At 36.1% G+C, this 22124-nt stretch overlaps 1 protein-coding gene across 1 annotated transcript in view; it reads right to left on the reverse strand.

The window, feature by feature from the left end:
• Positions 1–21629, reverse strand: part of PDE4B (phosphodiesterase 4B) — a 424211-nt gene extending 402582 nt beyond the window's left edge. The window contains exons 1-2 of the mRNA XM_036444266.2: positions 21527–21629; positions 15912–16147 (exon numbers count right to left, since the gene is read on the reverse strand). Coding sequence (XP_036300159.1) covers positions 15912–16147; positions 21527–21568 — 278 coding nt within the window. The 5' untranslated portion in view covers positions 21569–21629. The remainder of the gene's footprint in view (positions 1–15911; positions 16148–21526) is intronic.
• Positions 21630–22124: the final 495 nt, after the last annotated feature.

Raw genomic sequence — 22124 nt, forward strand, 5'->3', positions numbered from 1 at the left:
ATGGATTTGGCCCTCGGGCCTTGTGTTTGACACATGTGCTCTACACCAATACTTATACTTTGGTTAAAGACATTTTTGTTTTTGTTTTACCTTAATGTATAATGCCCACCTCACAAGGTTGTTGTGGAGTTAAATTTAAATAATATGGAGGGTGGAAAGGACATTATATACTAGAATGTGTTATAGTAAGGATATTATCTATATTGTAAAGTATTTGCACCTATTTTTAGAATCATATAGGCCAGATCCTATCTTAAGGGCCTTCTATATAAATCTGCACTTCCAATATTCTAATATAATTTTGACCTGATTGATTCCAGAATATATAAGCAATGAAGTGTGGAGGGGATGATGTATGATTTTAAATATCCAGTGTCCATTATCTCACATACCTGAGATGGGGAGCCCAGGGAAAGAGGGACTTTGTGCATTCCTGAGTTGTAGATTGCAATGTTTGATATGCAAGTCAGAAATGCAGTTTCTGCAGTCAAAAGATTTCAGTGGGTGGTAAAATCCCTGGTAAATGCTAAACAGATGTGTGTGTCATCAATTTCCCATCCTAACACCAGCTTTTGTTGAATCGATGGCATTTGTGCAAAGCGTCTGTGGGTATGTCGATCTTTAAAACAGGGCTTTAGGATCTGTCGTTGAGAGGCAGCCCCAAAGTGTAAAATATTTTTATTGAAAACCTCATCAGACCATAAACCTGTGACAGACTGTGGTGGTAATAAAGTACATCCCATGAATCTGAGCTGCCCCCTTGGAGGGCTGACCACTTTCCCCCTTCGTGATAATGAGGACAGTTGAAATTGCTTCCAGTCTTGCAGAAAGCACCAGGCAAATTGCACCACTGTCCCCAACAGAGGTGAAAGCTGGGACAGTGAACGCTAAGGACATCACACCTGAGCTAATAGATGCCCAAACAGAATCACCATGTTAACAACTGAAATATTTAGAGATGCAAAGCACAACCCTCAGGCAGATGGAGGCAGGAGACAAGCAAACTGATCTTTATAATTTTCTTTGAGGAAACAACAAAGAAGAAGCCAGAATTGTTCCCTGGGAAAAGGTGTTACCATTAGGAAAACCCTGAAACAAGACTCCCTGTGCCTTCTTTATCTCTGTGCCTCTTCCTATCCAACTGAAAATGCAGCTGACGCCGAAACCGGTTTGGCTCAGTGGATAGAGCGTCAGCCTGTGGACTGAAAGGTTCCAGGTTCAATTCCGGTCAAGAGCATATACCTTGGTTGCAGGCACATCCCCAGTGGGGGGGGGGTGCAAGAGGCAGCTGATCGATGACTCTCTCTCTCTCTCATCGATGTTTCTAACTCTCTATCCCTCTCCCTTCCTCTCTGTAAAAAATCAATAAAATATGTTTTTTTAAAAAGGAAGGAAGGAAGGAAGGAAGGAAGGAAGGAAGGAAGGAAGGAAGGAAGGAAGGAAGGAAGGAAGGAAGGAAAAAAATGCGGCTGACAACAGTTTTACTGTATCATGAATACATGAGCATTCTCAAAGCAGCACTGTTATCTAACATGGGAAGTTCAATCCCACAACAGGTAAGTTGGCTTGTCATAGAAAAAAAAATGCCCCTGGACAAAAATTCAGGCTTGGAGATCTGGACAATAAATGCCTTTGGCTGAAAGGAGAGCAGTGAACCTAACCTAATTCATTAAGAAAATCAAGGCTGCAGTTCTCAAAAGGTAGTTCCAGGTCAGTTCTATAAGTATTATCTAAAATCTTGTGAGAACCACAAATTTCAGTACCTAACCGAAACTCTCAACTCTAAGGCTGGAGTCCAGCATTCTGTTTTTCAGTAAGTCTTGGAGGTTGATTCCATGTTCTCAACTATTTGACTAGTACTGAGTTCCACCTTTGGAGAAGAGGTTCTCCTATTTCTGTTTATTGCCATTTTCTATATTCATCCTGCCTTGCATTTACATATCTCCAAAGATAGTATTTCTAATCTTTGTCTAAAGTTCATTTTTTCCCTTGTACTCCTTCTACTAGATTCTATATCAATTATTACCCATCTTTTTATCTCCAATCTCTCACCACCTACTGTTTTTCCTGTTCAACATACTAGTACATAAGAGTATCCATATTGTCCTAATTGATTTGGCTCAGTGGATAGAGTGTTGGCCTGAAAAGCCTCAGGTTCAATTCCAGTCAAGGGCATGTATCTTGGTTGGGGCACATTCCCAGTGGGAGGTGTGCAGAAGGCAGCTGATTAATGTTTCTCTCCCATTGATGTTTCTGATTCTCTATCCCTTTCCCTTCCTCTCTGTAAAAAAAATCAATAAAGTATATATTTTTTAAAAGAGTCTCCATATTGCAACACTTCTTAATCTCATCTATGCCAATTAACTTCTATTTTCACTCTTTGTGTTCATTAACAAAAATCTTAAAAAGTAATATTTTATTGTTATCCTTTCTTCCTAAACTCTAATTTATGCTTTCACAAAGGTTTATTTTGTCCTCCAGTATCACTTTTCATATAACATTCAGTACACAAAGGAACATATGTACCTACCCAATAGAACTGGAACATTACCAATGCACTGTGGCACATTCCTCCCCTTCCTTCTGCCACCTGGGTTCATTCTTAAATCTAGTGCATTCTGACTCCATAACTCTACTTTCAATAGTATTACCAGCACCCACTAAATTGAATTAGCCAAAGGACTTTTCTCAGTCCTCATCTTAGTTATACTCTAGGCAACTTCTATCTTACATTGCCAAACCTTCCGTATGGCCTAACTTCTCCTTTTATAATAATTCACTACTCTATTTCTTCTGCTACTTCTCAAGATGTCCATTTCTGCCTTCTCCCTGACTCCTTCCTCCTTAGTTAGCCCCATGATATTATTATGTCATAAGGCTATATTTTAAAGATAAAAATTGGTTGATTAATCTCTGCATACTTGGTGTGGAACAGAAGCAATCTCACTCATTTCTTTGCTCTACTGCCACTTGTTTACCTATGATCTCCAAACTATGATACAGAGACATGTTTTTAACTGTTCCCAAGGTTCACTTAGTATTTTAAATTCATTCTATTCAAAACTAACCTCTCCATCTTTCACTTCACACCTTATACCCAGCCCCACCCATTTTGGGCTTTCTTCGTGGCATTACCGTTTATTCAGTATATCAAGCTAGAAACCCCTGTGTGTTCATGGTTTCTCCTCCTCCTCCTAATCCATATTCAACTCAGCACCAATTTCTATCCATTCAACCTCAACATTGCTCACATTTTCCTCCTCCTTTTCATTCCCACATCTACTTCCTTGCTCAAATCCCTCAGCATTTAGCATCTACCTCACATTGAAAGTCTCCTCTCTAGATTTCCAACCTGCAACTTTTTTCTTTCCAAACAACCTCTACATTGTCTGTTATTACCTTTTTACAATACAGATGTACCGTTTTTTCCCGGTGTATAAGACGACCACTGTGTTCTAGTAAAAACCTGCTCAGATTGGCCAGAATCAGAGAGGCGGTCTATTAAAAAAAGAACTGGTGTTGCCTCAGAAGTGGGGGGTAGTCTTATACAGTGATACACCCTAAAATATGGTAAAACAAAATTCAATGGCCTCCATTTATTGATTTTGGATAAAGCTAAAACTCTAAGATCCTTCATGCCTTCATGTTCTAATCCCTGCCCACCTTTTAAAACTCAGACTTCCCATATTTTATTTGCCTGGTAAGCCATATCTCCACCCATACCTTCTCACATACCTTCCATATCCTATGAACACTTGCATTCCTTTTATATGCTATTTGGTGTTAAGTAGTCATAGTCTTGCTCATGCTATTTCCTCTGCCTTAAATGTTATTTCCACTTCTGTCCAGCAGATAGATGCTTATTCAGATTCAAGGTTAAGGGCAAATATAAGCTTTCACTCTTTGCTTCTCTCTCTGAGCAAGAATTAGATGCTCCTGACCTATATTCTTATTCTAGAACTACACATATTGAATTTTAATAATTTGCTTACATCTATTTCCTCACTAAAGTCAAAAGTGTTGAAGATTCATTCACTTTTTTTTATTCACTTTCCCCTAAGTCCTTGGCAACCATTTATCTTTTAATGTATCTCTAAAGTATTGTGTTTTTTCCCTAGAATACCATGTAATTGGAATCAAATAGTATGTTGTCTTTTCATACTGAATTCTTTCACTTAGCAACATGATGTTAAAATTCATCCATGTATTTTTTTTGGCTTCATAACTTGTTTGTTCTATCACCAAATAATATTCCATAGTATGAGTATACCATAATTTATCAATCCACCTATTGAAAGCCTCTTGTTGCTTGCAGTTTTGGGTGATTTTTAAGTAAAACTATTATATACATTTTTGTACAGGTTTTCATATGAATATAAGCTTTTAAATCAGTAGAGTAAATATATAGGAACATGAATTTCAGATCATATGTTAGCACTATGTTAAGCTTTGTAAAAACAAACAAACAAAAAAAAACTGTCTTCCAAAGTGGCTGTGCCATTTTGTATTCCCACCAGGAATATGTGAGAGTTCTTGTTTATCTACATTCTTGTCAGCGATTACTACTGTCATCTTTAGTTTAGCCATTCTAATAACTGTGTAGTGATATCTCATTATTCTTTTACTTGGCAATTCTCTAATGGCAAATGATTTTGAGCATCTTTTCAAATGCTTGTTTGCCATCTGTATATTTTCTTTGGTTAGTTGACTCTTCTGATCACAGAACCATTTTTTAATTGGATTGTTTATTTTCTTATTATATTTTTTAAGTTTCTTGTGTATTTTGGATACAAATTCAATATCAAGTATGTATTTTGCAAATATTTTCTTTTAGAATGTGCCTTGTTTTTTCATTATTTTCCTTGTCTTTCATAGAGCAGACATTTTTAATTTATTGAAGTCCAATTTTCAATTTTTTCTTTCATGATCATGCTTTGGTATTGTATTAAAAAATTTGTAGCCCAACCTAAGGTCACCTTGTTTTTTTCCTATATTTTATCTTTTAGGAGTTGTATAGTTTTTCATATTGTATTTTGGTCTATGATCATCCAATTTTTTTTTTTCAAAAATAAAGTGTAAGGCCCTGTATTTTTTATTTTTTATTTTATTTTATTTTATTGCATATGGATGTTTAATTGTTCTAGTACAATTTGCTGAAAAGACTCTCTGTTCCTGACTGAATTGCCTTTGCTCTTTCTCAAAACCATTGTCTATATTTTATGTACCTATTTCTTGGCTCTCTGTTCTGTTCCATAAATATTGCCAATATAAAGCTATATTGACTATTATCCTATATAATAAAGAACTAATATGCTAATTAGACCAAACAGCAGAATGACTGTTTCGATGACCTTGCAGACAACCTTCTGGACAAAGCTGGGCTGCAAGGGCTGAGGCAGCTGGGCTATGAGGCCCAAGCCCCTTGTACGATTTTCATGCATTGAGCCTCTAGTAGCTTCCTAGTAAGTCTTCAAGTCAGATAGTACCATGTTTCCCCAAAAATAAGACATCCTCCGAAAATAAGACCTACGTACAGGTTTCCTTCTGAGTGAAATATAAGGAATCCCCCCAAAAATAAGGCCCACCTAGGCTAAACATGAGGGATTTGGTCCACTGATTCTGAAAGAAATGGAGTCACAAGAAATTCACCAGGAAATTCAGGAATTGGATTGTTATGATGATGTTCCAGAAGATGATGACATGATTGTCATTGAATAAATGAGTAAATTCTTGATACTGTAGGATTTACAGTTTGTCTAGTTTGTGTTGACAACTACCATACTACCGTACCGTACACAGGTAATAAATTTCCTTTATTTTCATTTAATAATAAATGTGTACCATATTCTTCTTCATGGAAAAATAAGACATCCCCTGAAAATAAGACCCACAGCATCTTTGGAAGCAAAAATTAATATAAGACACTGTCTTATTTTTGGGGAAACAGGGTATGTGTTCCAAATTTCTTCTTCTGCTTTTGCTTCTGCTTCTGCTTTTTCTCCTCCTCCTCCTCTCCCTCCTCCTCCTTCTTAGCAGTGTCATATTGGCTATTCTAGATCTTTGTCTTCCATATAAAGATTACAATCAATTTGCCCATACATACAAAATAGTTTGTTGTGATTTTTATTAAAATTTCATTGAACTTGTAGATAAAGTTGGAAAAAAATGCATCCTAATAATTTTTATCTTTTAATCCATAATTATAGTATATCTATTTATTTAGAGCTTTTTTAATTTATTATCAGAATTTTGTAGTTTTTGGCATATATAGCCTGCACATATTTTAGATTTATATCTATATATTTATCTTTCTTATTTTCATGCTACTGTAACTTGTATTTGTTATTATTACTATTTCAAATTGCAATGGTTTATTTCTAGTGTGTAGGGAAACAATCAATTTTACACATTAATCTTGCAAAATCTGCAACCTTGCTAAACTCACCTGTTACTTCCTGGATTTGGGTGGGGTTTTTTGTTTGTTTGTTTTGTTTTGTTTTGGACAATTTCTAGAAATTTTCTGCATAGATAATCATATCATCTGTCAACACAGAGCATTTTTTAAAATAAATCTTTATTGCTCAGATTATTACAATTGTTTCTCCTTTTTCCCCTCATAACTTCCTTCCACCCGGTTCCTGCCCCACCCTTAGAGCATTTTATTTCTTCCTTTCTAAACTGTGTACATTTTATTTCCTTTTCTTGTCTTATTGCATTAACAAGGACTACTAGTGTAACGTTGAATAATTTTAGATGACAGGACATCCTTACTTTGGTCCCAATCTTATGTAGAAAATATCTATTGTAGTTTCTGACTATTAAGTATGCTAGATATATAGTTTTTTATAGAGGCCTGCAAATTCAGAGTTCCCTTTTATTTTTAGCTTGATAAAAGTTTTTATCATAAATGAATATTGGATACTGCCAAATACTTTTTCTGCATCAATTGATAGCATATATGATTGTTCTTCTTCAGTCTTTTGGTATAGTAGATGGCATTGACCATCTTTAAAGTGTTGAACCAGCTTTGCATATCTAGAATAAATTCCACTTGGTCTGGAGGTATAATCCTTTAAAGCAGTGGTAGGCAAACTCATTAGTCAAAAGAGCCAAATATCAACAGTACAATGATTAAAATTTCTTTTGAGAGCCAAAAACCAACAACATGCAATGTTGCCTGTGCAATGTGCGTGCATGCCCACATGTGGTATTTTGTGGAAGAGCTACACTCAAGGGGCCGAAGAGCTGCAGTTTGCCAACCACTGCTTTAAAGCTTTGTTAAATTTTATCTGCTAATTCTTTTGAAGATTTTTGTATCTCTGTTCATTGAAGATATTGGTCTATAGTTTTCCCTTCTTGTAATGTCTTTGTCTGATTTGGGTGTTATGGTAATGATGATCTGATTACTGTCTATTTCAGTGTTTGATAAAATTCACCAATGAAACGATCTAAACCTGGAACTGTCATTTTTTGTAAGCTATTAATTTTCTATTCAATGTCTTTAATAGAAATAGGCCTATTTGTGTTATCTATTTCCCCTATGTGAGCTTTGGTACTTTACATCTTTCAGGGAAATTAGTTCATATATCTAAATTTTCAAATATGTGGGTACAGTACTCTTTTATTATTCTTTTAATCTTCATGAAATCCATTGTTATGTATGGTATCTCTTTTGTTTCTGAAAATGGTAATCTGTTTTTTCTTCTTTTTCTTAGAGCTGCTAGAGATTCATCAATCTATTGATCCTTAAAAGAAACATATTTTGGTTCCATTGTTTATCTATCATTTTCCTTTTTTCAATTGCACTGATTTCTGTTCTGATCATATTATTTATTTTTTCTGCTTGCTTTGGTCTTAAATTGTTTCTTTCTTTTAGTTTCCTAAGATAGAAGCTTTATTGATTTTAGCTTCTTCATTCTTATCAAGTATCTTATCTAATAATAAACAAACATGTAAATTAACCATACCTCCCCTACGCCACCAGCCAATCAGGAGTGATATGCAAATTAACCCAACAAAATGGCGGTCAATTTGCATACACAGGTGCCAAGTGATAGTGGTATGATGCTTGTGTAGTCACCATGACAATGTTGCAGGCATTCTGCCCCACCACAGGTCTCTCAGGGCCTTTGGGCAGTGTGGGAAGGTGGGGCCAGAGTGGAAAGGTGGCTCCTGGAGGGGAAAGAGGCGGCTCCAGGGCCCGAGCAGAAAGGGACTGGGCTGGAGTGGAAGGGCGATGCTGGCAGCCAGGGAAAGGAAAGCCCATTCTAGCATGAATCTTCGTACATCGGGCTTCTAGTATATATTATAATGCTATAAATTTCTCTCTAAGCACTACTTTTGCTATATCCAACAAGTTATGATAAATTACATTTTTATTTCCACTCATTTCAAAATATTTATAACTTTCTCTTATTTCTCTTTGACAATCTTTTATTTAGACTTTGGTTGCTTAATCTCCAAACATTTAGGATCTTTCAGCTATCTTTCTGTTATTGATTCCTTGCTTAATTGCATTGTGATCTGAGAACATACTTTATATTGTATAATATTTATTCATTTAAACTTGTTAAGGTGTATTTTATAGCCTAAGATATTAAAATAATTGTATCTTGGTGAACATTCAATGCAAGCTTAAGAAGAAAGGGTATTCTGCTGTTGTTAAATGGAGTATTCTAAAATAATTCAATTAAATCAAGTTGATTGGCAGTGCTGTTCAGGTAAAATATATCTATAAAGATTTTCTGCCTGTTTGGTCTATTGATTACTGAAAAGGCGGTGGTAAACTCTACACTATATAGTGGATTTGTCTATTTCTCCTTGAAGACCTATTAGTTTTGCCTCATATATAATATTTTGATGCCCTGTTGTTAGGTACATACACATTAATGATGGCTGTGTCTTCTAGTGTAATGGCCTTCTATATCCCTGATAATTCTCCTTGATTTGAAGTCTTCTTTAATTCACTTTATATAATTACACTAGCTTTCTTTCAATTAATATCAGCATAGTATATCTTCCTCCATTGTTTTACTTTTAACAAACTAAAGCTTTATATTTAAAGTAGGTTACTAGTGAACAACATGTAATTGGGTCTTTTATTTATCCACTCTGACCATCTCTATCTTGTAATTTGTGTATTTAGATAACTGATATTCATAGTTATTGATATAGTTGGGTTAAATCTATTATATTTATAGCTGTTTGCATGTATTGTTATTGGTATTATTATTTGTCCTACCTTCTTTTTCTGCCTTCTCTGGTTTTAATTAAGCATTTTAAGTAATTCAATTTTTCTCCTCTCCTAGCATATTAATTATACTTTTTTTTAATTAGTGTTTTCTCTAGTTGTCAATATGTATTAATAATTAGTCTAAATCTTCCCTACTGTGTAGTACAGTTGCTTTAAAACAGAATAGCCTTTATTGCTCCCTCCTATTTGTTATGGTGTTACTGTATCACTTATCTACATAGTGTTTGTTGTTACTATATTACTTTAATCAGTTATGCTTTGTGTAGTCAAGAAATATTAGTTAAGAAAGCTAATGTTATTGTATCCTTACTTATTTCTTCTTTTACACAATTTTTTATATAGCTATAAGTTTATACCATATATAATTTTCTTTTCACCCAAAAACTTCTATTATCATTTCTTTCAGGGCAGGAATGTTGATGATGAATTCCCTTAAATTTCATTTGTATAAAAAGTATTTATTTTTTTTTCTTCACTATTAAAGAATAGTTTTGCTGGTTATAAATTTATGAGTTGGTAGTGATGGGAGTTCTTTCAACACTTTAAATAATTGACTCACTTTCCTTTTGCTTTCATGATTTCTAACAAGAACTTCGTTCTAATGCTTATCTTTACTCCTTTCTATGTATGTTTTTTTTATTATTTTCCTTTTTTCAAGATTTTACTTTTGTTTTGGGTTTTCTGAAATATGAATATGATATACCCAGGTATAGATGTTTTGGTATTTATCCTTATTGGTATTCTCTAACTTTCCTGGTGGTTAGTGTCTATAATTAATTTTAAAAATTCTCAGTCATTACTTCAATATTTACTTCTGCACCATTGTCTATTTGCTTCTGATATTCTAAATATTCATATGTTGTACTTTATGAAATTGTCACATGGTTCTTGGATATTCCTTTGTTTTAGGTTTAAGGGGTTTATTTTCTCTTTACATTTCAGTTGGGCAAGTTTCTATTTACCTAACTTCAATCTCAGTGATTATTTCCTCAGCCCTATCTAGTCTACTAATGAGCTCATTATTTGTTAAAGTTTTGCTTTCCAGCATTTCCTTTTGATTCTGTCTTATTAGAGTTTCCATCTCTTGGCTTTACACTACCCATCTATCTGATTGTTTTTTTATTTTTCCAGTACAGTCCTTATTATACATATCAGTCATTTTAAATCCTATTTCTGATCATTCCAACATGTGTGTCATATCTGGGTCTGATGGTTGGTTTGCTTCTTAAAAAAAAAAAAAAAAATATATATATATATATATATATATATATATATATATATATATATCTAACTCATTTTTTTCAGAGAGAAAGGGAGAGGGATAATTAAAAACATCGATGAGAGAGAAACATCGATAAGTTGCCTCCTGCACACCCCCTACTGGGGATATGCCCACAACCCAGGTACATGCCCTTGAACAGAATCGAACCGGGGACTCTTCCGTAAGCAGGCCGATGCTCTATCCACTGAGCCAAACCGGTTAGGGCGCTCCTTTTTTTTTTTTTCCCCCCCTTGCCTTTTATCATGCTGTGTATTTTTCGTGTTAAAAGCACAATATGATGTATCAGATAAGAGAAACTAAGGCAAACGCCATAAGTGTAAAGTTTCATCTTAATCTGGCTAGGGTTGGGTTGCAAATGTTTGTGATAACTATGGATGCTGGAGGTTTCAAATGCCTTTAGTATGCTGAGACCGGTTTGGCTCAGTGAATAGAGCGTCGGCCTGTGGACTGAAAGGCCCGGGTTCGATTCTGGTCAAGGGCATGTACCTTGGTTGGCGGCACATCCCCAGTAGGGGGTGTGCAGGAGGCAGCTGAGCGATGTTTCTCTCTCGTCCACGTTTCTAACTCTCTGTCCCTCTCAATTCCTCTCTGTGTAAAATCAATAAGATATATATATTTTTTTAAAATGCCTCTAGTATCTTTGTTTTGCTCTCCCATTTTCTTTGCCCTTCCCTAGAAACTGGTCCTACATAAAGTCTGTTTCTCTTGAAGCTTTTTAAGCTTTAATCTATCCTTATTATCTTGAAACCCTGTTGGTGTGGTAGTAAGGCATTCAGGGGAAGCATTTCATACTTTTATAATCAAAGTTCAGATTTGTAGTGGATCTATGTCACAGGTATTTCTTAGCTGCATCCCATCGTTAGAAAAGATAGATGGGCCAGAGGGGCTAAAGTTGAGGAAATGTCCTGGCCCCAGGTGGAATTGAGCTCTGGTAAACTATTTTTTCTCCAAAAGTATGACTTTTTAAAAAACAGTTTGGGAATATTTCAGAATGGTTACTGTACCAGAACAAAAAGGGAAACTTTCTTCGCTCTTCACTATAAGAAAATGATGAGGTTACTGGAGGTAAATTCCCCAATAGAAAAAAGTGTTTGCATAGGATTTTGGTACCATGCTATATTTTTGCAGTTTTTGCAAACCAGCAGAGTTCTTCATGTTCCACGGGTACAGTGCTAATTTAAAACTGCTGGTACTAAGCTTAGGTGGGCAGCACTAAACTGAGTTTCTAAATTCATTCTCCATTACAGACTAAGGAGAAAACTGTAGACAAACCTGAATTCATGTAGATTGACAAAGGCCATAAATGTTTAAAATACTAAAATAATTACTAGTTGAATTTTCTGATGATACAGTTCATTGTAGATGGAGGTTTATATTTTGCTTGTACCCTGAAAAATAATAATTCTATCCCACAAAAATGTGGAAGTAAAACTCTAAAGAAAAGCAGAGCAAAGATGAAGTATATTAAAGGAGAGCCAGATAGCACAGTAATTGAGTCCAGTTCTGTATGGGAAAATACCTAATGGCTAGAATTATCCACTCTGAAAAGATGCAAGTGGATGCGATTTGTTTCACAGGAGATGCTTTTATCAAGTTCCAAACTTAAAAAAAACAAAACACTTAGGAATACTTTAAATAAATCAAATAACAATATAGATAGAAGTGAGGAAAAAGTAGTGACTAGAAAGAGGCATAAGAGATGGGTGCTGGTAAAGCTCAGTTTCTTGATTTGGGTTCTGGTTATATGGTTGTGTCCAGTTTGTAAAATTTATTAAGTTATACCCTTAAGATATGCATACTTTTTGCATGTAGATTATTTTTAATTTAAAAAGTATGAATAAGAACCATCAGAAAACATCTAATAAAAAACAGAACCTTTGCTCATTTAAATATGATATCATAATATCATATTTAAATGAGCAAAGTGATAAACTAATTATTCTTACTATGTTTTAATTTTAAACCTTCAAAGTATCTACAATGTGTTCCCACCTCATCGTATTCATGCCCTTGTATAGTCCCTCTCTTTATGTGTGGGCTAGACCCATGGTTGGCAAACTGTGGCTTGCGAGCCACATGCGGATCTTGGGCCCCTTAAGTGTGGCTCTTCCACAAAATACCACGACCTGGGCAAGTCTATTTTGAAGAAGTGGCGTTAGAAGAAGTTTAAGTTTAAAATTTTTGGCTCTCAAAAGAAATTTCAATCATTGTACTGTTGATATTTGGCTCTGTTTACTAATGAGTTTGCCAACCACTGGGCTAGACCTAATAAATAGAACATGTAAATGTGATGAAACGTCACTTCCTAGATTTAGTTGTAAAGATACTTTAACTATTATCTCTCTTTCTCTCTCAGCCCTTACTCTGGAAAAAATGATCAGAGCCCCTGCATTATGAGTAGCCCTGTAGAAAGGCCATGTGGCAAGAAACTCATTTTTCTAGTCAACAACCAGCAAGCAGCTGGAACAGTAAATAACCAGGTGAGTGAGCTTGTAAGCATATCCCACTCACTTGGTCAAGCTTAAAATGATTATAACACTGGCCAATAATTTGATCCTAGCTTTCTGAGAGACCCAGGCAGAGGTGTCTACCTAAGCCACAACTGGATTCCTGATCCACAGAAAACATGAGATAATAACTATTTGTTCCAGGGGTCCTCAAACTTTTTAAAGTGGGGGCCAGATCACGGTCCCTCAGAGAGCTGGAGGGCCGGACTATATGAACTACTAATTCCTACTGTAACTCCTCGGCTGCGCTCACTGCCCAAAAAACCTGGCGGGCCGGATCAGACTCCTCTGCGGGCCGCATGTGGCCCACGGGCCGTAGTTTGAAGATGCCTGTTAAACCATTACATTTTTAAATTATTTCTTATGCAGCAATAAATAACTTAAACATGTGGGGAAAAGAAAACTGCACAAAATGACCTAGCATATTTAATAAGTAAATGAATGCAAACTCTAAAAATTAAAAAATGCAATAAAATGGAAAATTCAACTTAATAGATTTAACAGCAAATTAGATATAGTTGGAAAGAGAATTAGCAAAGTGGAAAGGAAAGAAAACCAAAGCAATTACCAGAATACAATCCAAACAGACAAATAATGAAAATAAGTTATGGAAGATATTATAGTCAGTGATTGAATATTCTCATACTTTCAAAAGTAGGTAATTGAAATATAATAGACATTTTATGAGTAAATTACTAATATGTGGTGTTGACTGACTACATGATATAAACTTTCTGGATTATGTCTAGATTCTCCATTTTCCTATAAAATACTGACATCCAGCATGAGGCTACTAATACTTGAAACACGGTTTCTAATTTCCAGAAGAATTTATTGGCTAATGATCAAGAGGAGAGAAACTACCATTTGTTGATCGCCAAACATATGCTTTTAACTAATCTAGGTACTTTATAGAGATAAGCATATTTATTCCTCACAATGGCCTAGGGGTGAATACAATTGCTCTCTTTGTACAGATAGATACACTCAAGTTAGTTGGATAGACAAGCATGTCCCAAATGTCAGAGTCTAAGATTTTATACTTCTACAGAAGGACAATTCCAGAGCTATCAAAGTTTCCTTGAGTTAAATGAACTCAAAGTTTGCAAGGAGTATTATTTTAACAGATTCAGTACCATACTTGTCAAAACTGAACTTTCTGCTTATGCCAATCATCACCTTTTTTGTTATTGCTGGATTGTGAAGAATTTGTTTTGGGAAAGTCTTTTATGATAGTAGGAACAATAAAGTATCTCTAAAAAGCATATATTTACTAACTGTGTGAAGCATTTCAATAACATAACAAATACTATAACAACTGACACCACTTGTACCATTGTCAACATGCTGAAAAATAAATCTGTGGATTCTTTAAGAATTCAAATCTACAAGTATACAGAAACATAATCAAGGCTAATCACAGAAGCTATATGACTGAATAAGCAGTATGGGTGAAATATGCCCATTTTAGTTATCAGTGATTGGCTATGACTGTTTCAATCTTAATTCAGCTAAACAGAAGATGTAAGTCGGTGCCTTTCAAATTTTCAGCCCAGTCTCCCTAGAATGTGTTAATAGGCTTCTCAATCCCATACAGATTCTTTGGTGAGCTACTTCATGCTAATAACTATTGAAATATCATACCTGGAGTCTTGGTGATGGTCTTAAAAAACATTTAGACAAGGTAAGAAGAAAAAATATTAGTGTATTTAATAACCATCAATTAGAAGGTGACTTGCATTATTAAATGGGCACACATTGGACTACTCATCAGCGGAGTAGATAGATCTCAACATGTGGCAGGTTTTATGGCATACCATATAAATCATAGATTTTAATGATTTACTGGAATAGTAGTATACAATTTAATATGTTTAGCTCCAGTCCTTAATAAGTGATACAAAAAATTATTTTTAAAGCACCATATTTCTTGCTCTCTCTTTTCTCCTTCTGGCTCCCCCATGATGCGAGTATTGGTATACTTGAAGTCGTGATAGTATAATTTACACTATACTCATTTGGGGGAATTCTAATGCCAGATAGTTCAGTTCCTTCCACAAGTTCCTGGAGTCTTTTGAGCTTCTGTGGTGGTGCAGGAACTCAGAAGGAGTGTGCCCAAATGTGTGCACAGGCCCCTTAAGAAAAACTGCTTGAGACTCCCAAACCCCTCCATCTCACTCAGCCATACTCCCCACTGGTTTTTATAGTCAGAAATGATGGGGACTTCTCTTCCTGGCACTGAAACCCTGGGTTGGGAGGCTCGGTAAAGGTCTGGGTCCCCTTACTCCTTAGAAGACCTCCACATCCAAGATATTCTTCCTGATATGTATCATCATACTTGGGTGTGGGACCAGCCCATTCAGCATCTCCATGCCTCCTACCTGTATCAGTGTGGCTGCTTCTTTATATCGTAGTTTAAAGACTTTAGTTTAGCTAGATTTTAGGTGGTTCCAAATAATGGTTGTTCTATAGTTTAGTTATAATTTTAATGTGGTAGTGGGAGGGTTCAAGTACCGCATTTACCTATGCCACCATCTTGACCAGAACTGATATGATACCGATTTATTAAAACGTATTCACACACACTCAATAATTCTTTTTATAAAACTTTCATGGGCAGTCATTTTGCTTTCTCTTGACATTAATAGAAAAGTATCACATTTCTCCCTCAATAGGCTCCTTCCAATTTAAATGGGTAGAAAATAGCTCTACTGTGACAAAGGTTTCATGTTCTACCCAAAGGAAAATGAATTGTCAAAATGTCAACAGCCTTAGTTATCCCACAGATAACTCATATTTTAATAACAGGAACTTGTATTTGGAGTAGTTGGAAAATAAAACTCAGAATTGGCATTTGGGGGTTACTCACCTCTCTTGGCTTACAGTTGTAATAGCGATGCTGGGAAGGGTTGTCAAAGGCAGCGTGGTTGGTCTGGAAATGCCATCGCCATCAGGAGTCCTGGCCCTTTCACTCTGCCTCTGGGACAGTGGTGGTAACTGCAGGTTTCCCGAGCAACACCGTCTCCCTCTCCAGAGGTCAATCCCAAGTGTGTTACTAGAACTGTAGGATTTACTCAAGGAACATTCAAAATAATCTTTAACATTCTGGAGGATCCACAGGGAAAGAGAGAGAGAGAAAAAAGAAAAAGAAAAATCAAATGTTAAAAATGATGCATAGTGGAATAAAATAAGAAACTAAATGATCAAGTTGTCACTCATAAAGTCCTGATTCATTATCTCACAATCAGAATCTAACATTAATGTCAAAAGCTTAAGAGAAAACAAGAGAGGAGGAGGTTAATTCTCAAGGTTTAGAATAATAGATCAGTTGCCTATTCATGGTGATCTTTAGGACTATAAGTAATATTTCCCATTTATGGGGAAATTCTTAGATGTTTCTCTCTTTTGCTTTGTAGTTGCCTTATATTTGCTAAAATGAAAGCTTATAATTGGGGGGGGGGGGGATTAGGAAATTAATGAGATTCCACAACATGGGAACAATCTTTCCTGGTTAATGTATAAAGTTTCTAGCTTAGTGTTTTAAAGTAAAAATATTTTCTATCATAGGATAGCAAGATGGAATAATTATGAAATTATGGCTGACTACTATTTTTGTTCCAATAGAAGTTCTTTTCAGGGTTGAGGTATTTTGTTTTTGTTTTTTTATTTTTTTATTGCACTCATTATATAAGCTGAAAGAGAGAGAGAGAGAGAGAGAGAGAGAGAGAGAGAGAGAGAGAGAGAGAGAGAGAGAAGTATAATTAATCAAGTTCTGAGCTGGATTGCAATATTCAATACTTGCCTTAATGCTGACATAAATGAAATCATTCTGAGAAGATAAAAGCACTGTCCTCTAACCAATGATTATAGTTATTTATTCTTCCTACATATCTTTTGGTGACTGTGGTTCCTGATACTGTTGGGAGTGGGGATCCTAAATGAGTTATTGCCTGGTTTACATCCAAACCAGCCCAAAGACAGAAAATGTTACAGCACCTCAAATGGCCACTGATAGCAACTTGGAGTTTAAAATATATAATTGTCATTCTCTACTCTTATCTTAACAGGGAATAATGGAAGTCCTACCATCAGGCCAAGGTCTCTCACCTGAAAATCAGTATATGCCTTTAAAAAAAAAGCAGATACTTCCTATTAGCCCTTCCAAATAGACTTAGGAGAACTAACACTAGATGTCCTGGGGTTTAAACAAACAAACTTATCTTCCCCCAACCCTCTACCCACCTGGTTTATACAAGAATAATTAACTCACCTTTAAGCGTTTAACTGTGTTCATTTAACAAGTATTTGTTGCACACCTATTATAATTTTGCACTGTGTTATTTAAGAAAGCTATATCAAAAAACAGTGTAATAAATGTTCTCATAGAGGTTACATTCTAGCAATTTATACATTCTGATCTGCATAGGACATTTTGCTGATGGAAACATAGGCAAGAATAGGCCTGACAATTTTCAGGGGCCTCACTCACCCAGCTAAAATGGAATATACTAGTAATCATATTTTCTTGTGTTTGGAATACAATTATGGTTTTGGAATACAATTTATTTGAGATTCCATAGATACACACTTTGGTAACAGGAAGAAAACAAAATAATCTAGAATTTCCTGCAGTTTGAAATATTCTGAAATGTATTCAGTGCTTTACTGTTCAATAACTGGTTGTTATATTAAATGCACGTTAGACCTAGCATTCACTGTAGTTAGTGTGTGTGTGTGTGTGTGTGTGTGTGACAAATAAGGGCTGAGGTGAAACGTAAAAGAATTAAGTTTCTTTTTCAAAAAACATTTAGACTAGTTAAGACCAAATATACAGTCTTCCTAAAGAGAGATTTAAAAACAAACTAAAATTCAGAACTCATCATTATGAATCAGTCTAGCTCCAAATTTACATGTAAAGAAAGTACTGATTATCTGGAAAGCAAAGTCTTAAGACTATACTTTCCCTCCTATGCAAGAAATACTGTACCACAGAACAGAAACAGGTATATTATTAAGTTAAACATCAACAATCATAGTCTCCCAATAAATTGAATATTTTTTCTCTTTTAGAAAATGGGAATATTACCAACTAGGTTTAATAGTATAGTAAATGAACTGGGTATTTATTTGATATATGTTTTTTGAAAAGTAACAAAGTCACACCTAACATAAAATATCTTCCCCACTGACTTGCCTACAGGCTTGAATTTACAGATTTTAAAGTCATACTTTGAGTTAAAGGAATGTGTTTGAAAAGATCTTAGCTAACATGAAAATACATTACCACAAAAGATCATAATGGGAAAAAGCTTTTTAGAAATTAAGTTAAATACTGGAGACATTAACAGTGTTTTACAAATGCTAATTATGTAGAGTTTTTCATAATTTCCTAAAGCTTTCTAATTTATGCTTATAATTTATACAGTACTAATATTCTCAAAGCCAAAATCTAATTCCATTCGTTTTCAACTACTGAACTTATAACCTAGGACTTACTTTCTTGTAACCAGCACAGCTTTAACTGACTCTACACCACTCATCCCATCACAGATTTTGGGGGCAAGGAACATTCATTTGAGTGTGTCCTTTGGAAATCACAAATTTTAAAATGGATCACACTCACCAAAATTAACTTATGTCTTTATAACCCCAGTTTTGGATCATCTTCATCTTCTTGTATAATCCTTATTTAAAAATCAATATTTTTGCTAATGTAATTCCAAAAAGGTTATCACAAAAGAAGAGCTAAGGTGAAATCCTGCACTTTGGTAGGAAAAGTTTGGAGGAAGGAAGAAAGAGGATGCCAAAAGGATTCTTTGTCCTATCCCCATATCAAAACTTATCTTAATGTCGGGACCACTAAAGTGTCCAGATGAGGCATCGGTGCCTAAGTAGTCAAGGCTTTGTTGTTCCTGCTGTTGTGTGACTTTTGTTCAGTCATTTTTAGAGCTTGCTCTAATTTTTGAATTTTTATGATTAAACTCATGGTGAGAAAATGAGATTAGGTATTTCCAAGGATATATAGTGTGCTTATGTACACATTCCATTTGAATAGTAGGCCAGCAAATGTTATTGAAACTAGACATGGGAAGTATTGGAAGCATTAAGTAACACTTAGGGCCCTCATCTTTGAATGTGCATCTAAGAATTTTTGCAAATTTTTATACGCAACCTCCTTCCCATCTTTTGACTATGGCAACCAGGGCCTCAGGGAGGACCAGGCTTATAACTGGAGATGCAATGAAGGTAAAAGAGCAGTTATCCATCTTTTAGTTGGTATGCATTGCTTAGTTTTATTCTTCCAGAAAACAGAATTTTGGAGCACACAATATTCAAATGGTGCTAATGAATAATTCCAAGTTGTTGCTTCTTAAGAGGAAAAGGATTTCTAAATTCCAGAAGTTTCCCTTTAGATATCCTGAGCAAAGCATGAATGTCTAAACACAGCTTACACTGTCTGTAACTGAGAACATGGAATATGAATTAAGGGACATTTCCTTGTGGTCAAGGAGCAGAAAGGGGGGGTCAAGGAGAGAAAGAAGAGATTGTCATGGGTAGTTGGAACAGAACACTAATGAGATCCCTTAACAATAAAGATTAGAAATAGCAATGGCAAAGGAGCATGATTTGGAGGACAAGAGCCTCATAGCACGACTAAGTCTCCTTCCGCACTTGCAGGCCCTAGAAGTTCCCACAGCCATAAAGGGACAGAGAAGATAGATGAGAAGTAGCCTCTGCTTCCCTGCCAATGACTTGCTGCAGCATGGGGCACAGGGACCAGGAGCCCATGAGGCGAAGAGCCCCAACGTAAGGCCTATCAGAAAGCAGGGCCGAATCTTTTAAACAACGAGATCCTCCACTGAGTGCTTCGGTAAAGAGCCCAGGGAGTGGAGGTGATCAAACTCTAAGTGAACTGAGACAGTACACTGCTCATACAGAGAGCAGCCATCACCTTCTGCCCCTGTCACAAGCCTAAGGACCAAGGGCAGAGACTTAATAACCAAAGATCTGGAGAAATGAACTGTTCCTCAACTGGACAACAGTACACACTAACAGAAAAGGACCACACAGGACAAGGACAGTATCATACATCTGTTACGACACTGCTGATTAATGTTAAGTCTGCCCCCTTGCCCAATGCCATGTGATTAAAGGGGAAGAACGAGAACTGGGAGAAATCCTGAAAGACTAGGCCTTTACCCAAAAGATAGCATTTTACATCAACCTGCAAGTTCAAGTTCCTTCCAGGCCCTCCCCCACCTGTAAAAGAGGAGTTTAACAACAACAAAAAATGAGCTATTACAGAGAACAAAGAAAATTTCTTCCTTGTCCTCCCTCCCTCTCTTCCTTCTGTGAATCTGATTAGTGGCATATAACCTTTAGCTCACTTACAAACATACACTGAGTAAAGACTGGACAAGTAAAGACACTCTAAATGGGGGCTGATCAATGGAAAACAAAGAGATGCTTCATCTGAGGTGTCCAAGATGCAAGGCTCTGAAGATGGTGCGTTTACCGACTTCAGATGACGTGGGGCAGGGCTTCTCAAATATCATATGCATTTCTAGTCACCCCTGGATTTTGTTGAAATACAGTGTTATCTGAAGTTCTGAGATGTGGCTGAGACTCTACGTTTCTAAAAAAAACACCAGGTAAGGCTGCTGCTGTAAGGACCACACCACCTAAGACCTAGAAGATGTGTGCATCACAAACTTCTTGTGAGCAGTTGTCAGAGACCCCCAACATAGGAGGTGACTCTCTCTAGGAAGCGGTTATAGGGTTAAGCCTCAGACTGACATGCTGGCAAAATTGCAAACAAGTCCCAGCTTGGAAGGCACAGTCCTCTAAGCATAATTAAACTTGATCTTGTTACTGCTCCCCAGATCTTTCCTGAGTAGCTAGTGGGCTGTGGGAGGTGCAGCAAGTACTGCCAAAACAAGTGAAACTTACCAGAACATTGTAAATTACCTTTGTTTGTCCCTGACTATAAATAAAGCATCAGCTTTGCAGTCTGGATCTGTCCTGTGGTCTCAGCTGGGCACAGAAGATCCACCTAGACCCAGCTTTTTCTCTTTGTCCATCATTTCTCCATCCTTCGTGGCCCCCACTCAGGCTCACGAACCCTTGGCTGTGCTGGCGCGGCACAAGTCTCAAAGGTTATTTGTGTGTGAGAACATACCGCAGGCAGTGTGAAAAGAGGAGTTTCTGCGAGTTAGGTCATGGGCGTGCACCAGAGATGGATGGTTTGGGGAGTGAAAACCCTAAAGCTCAAGTGGAACCCACCTCCAAGCTGCGGCAAGAGCAGTGTTCCTGTGGCCTACCTCGAAGAATACTGGGTGCAGGTGCTGGCAACGTCTGGGTCATAGAAACACCTAGTGATGAAGTGGTCGTGCTAAACATCCTTGCCTATCCTTGCATATTATGGAGTAACTCCTTTAATGAGCAGAGAAAAGGTGAGCGGAACCTCTGACTTTTGGAACTTACATCATCTGCCGTCACTGTCATCACACTCCTGCTTTTCTTCATTATAGAGATGAAAAATTTCCCTTCTGAGGAAGTCTATTATTCAGAGTAGCTTAGCTGACAATTTTTTTTAAGACCTGCAAGGGGAAGAAAGACACAAAATGAATGGTTTGGTATCCTTAGTCAAATTTAAATTTGTAGTCTCCAAATAAACATTTGAATGCAAGCAATATACATGCATAAGTAAATAGCACAATTTACCAAATCAATTCAATCTGATAGGTGAGAAAAGAGGTTCACAAAGCCCAAAAAATAAGTGCAAAGCTATTTGGGAAAAGAGAAAATTGTAATAAGTGGGCTACCAAATAATCAATGGTCATTAAGAATGTAGATAAAATGTATATTTGTTTTATACTTTAACAGTCCTACCCCATACAATATGTCATTTGATTCCCATAAGTCAGTAAGATTATTTTCTTTTTAATTTTTTTTCTAATGAGAGAACAGAGGATCAGGAAAATAATTTGGCCAAGTTAATAGCTAAAATATAGCATATTTAAAAGATAAAAAATATAATCCCTTAATACGATTGTCAAAAAAAAGATGGGGGGCATAAATC

The sequence above is a fragment of the Pipistrellus kuhlii genome, unplaced genomic scaffold (genome assembly GCF_014108245.1).
Source record: "Pipistrellus kuhlii isolate mPipKuh1 unplaced genomic scaffold, mPipKuh1.p scaffold_m20_p_2, whole genome shotgun sequence".
Classification (NCBI taxonomy): domain Eukaryota; kingdom Metazoa; phylum Chordata; class Mammalia; order Chiroptera; family Vespertilionidae; genus Pipistrellus; species Pipistrellus kuhlii.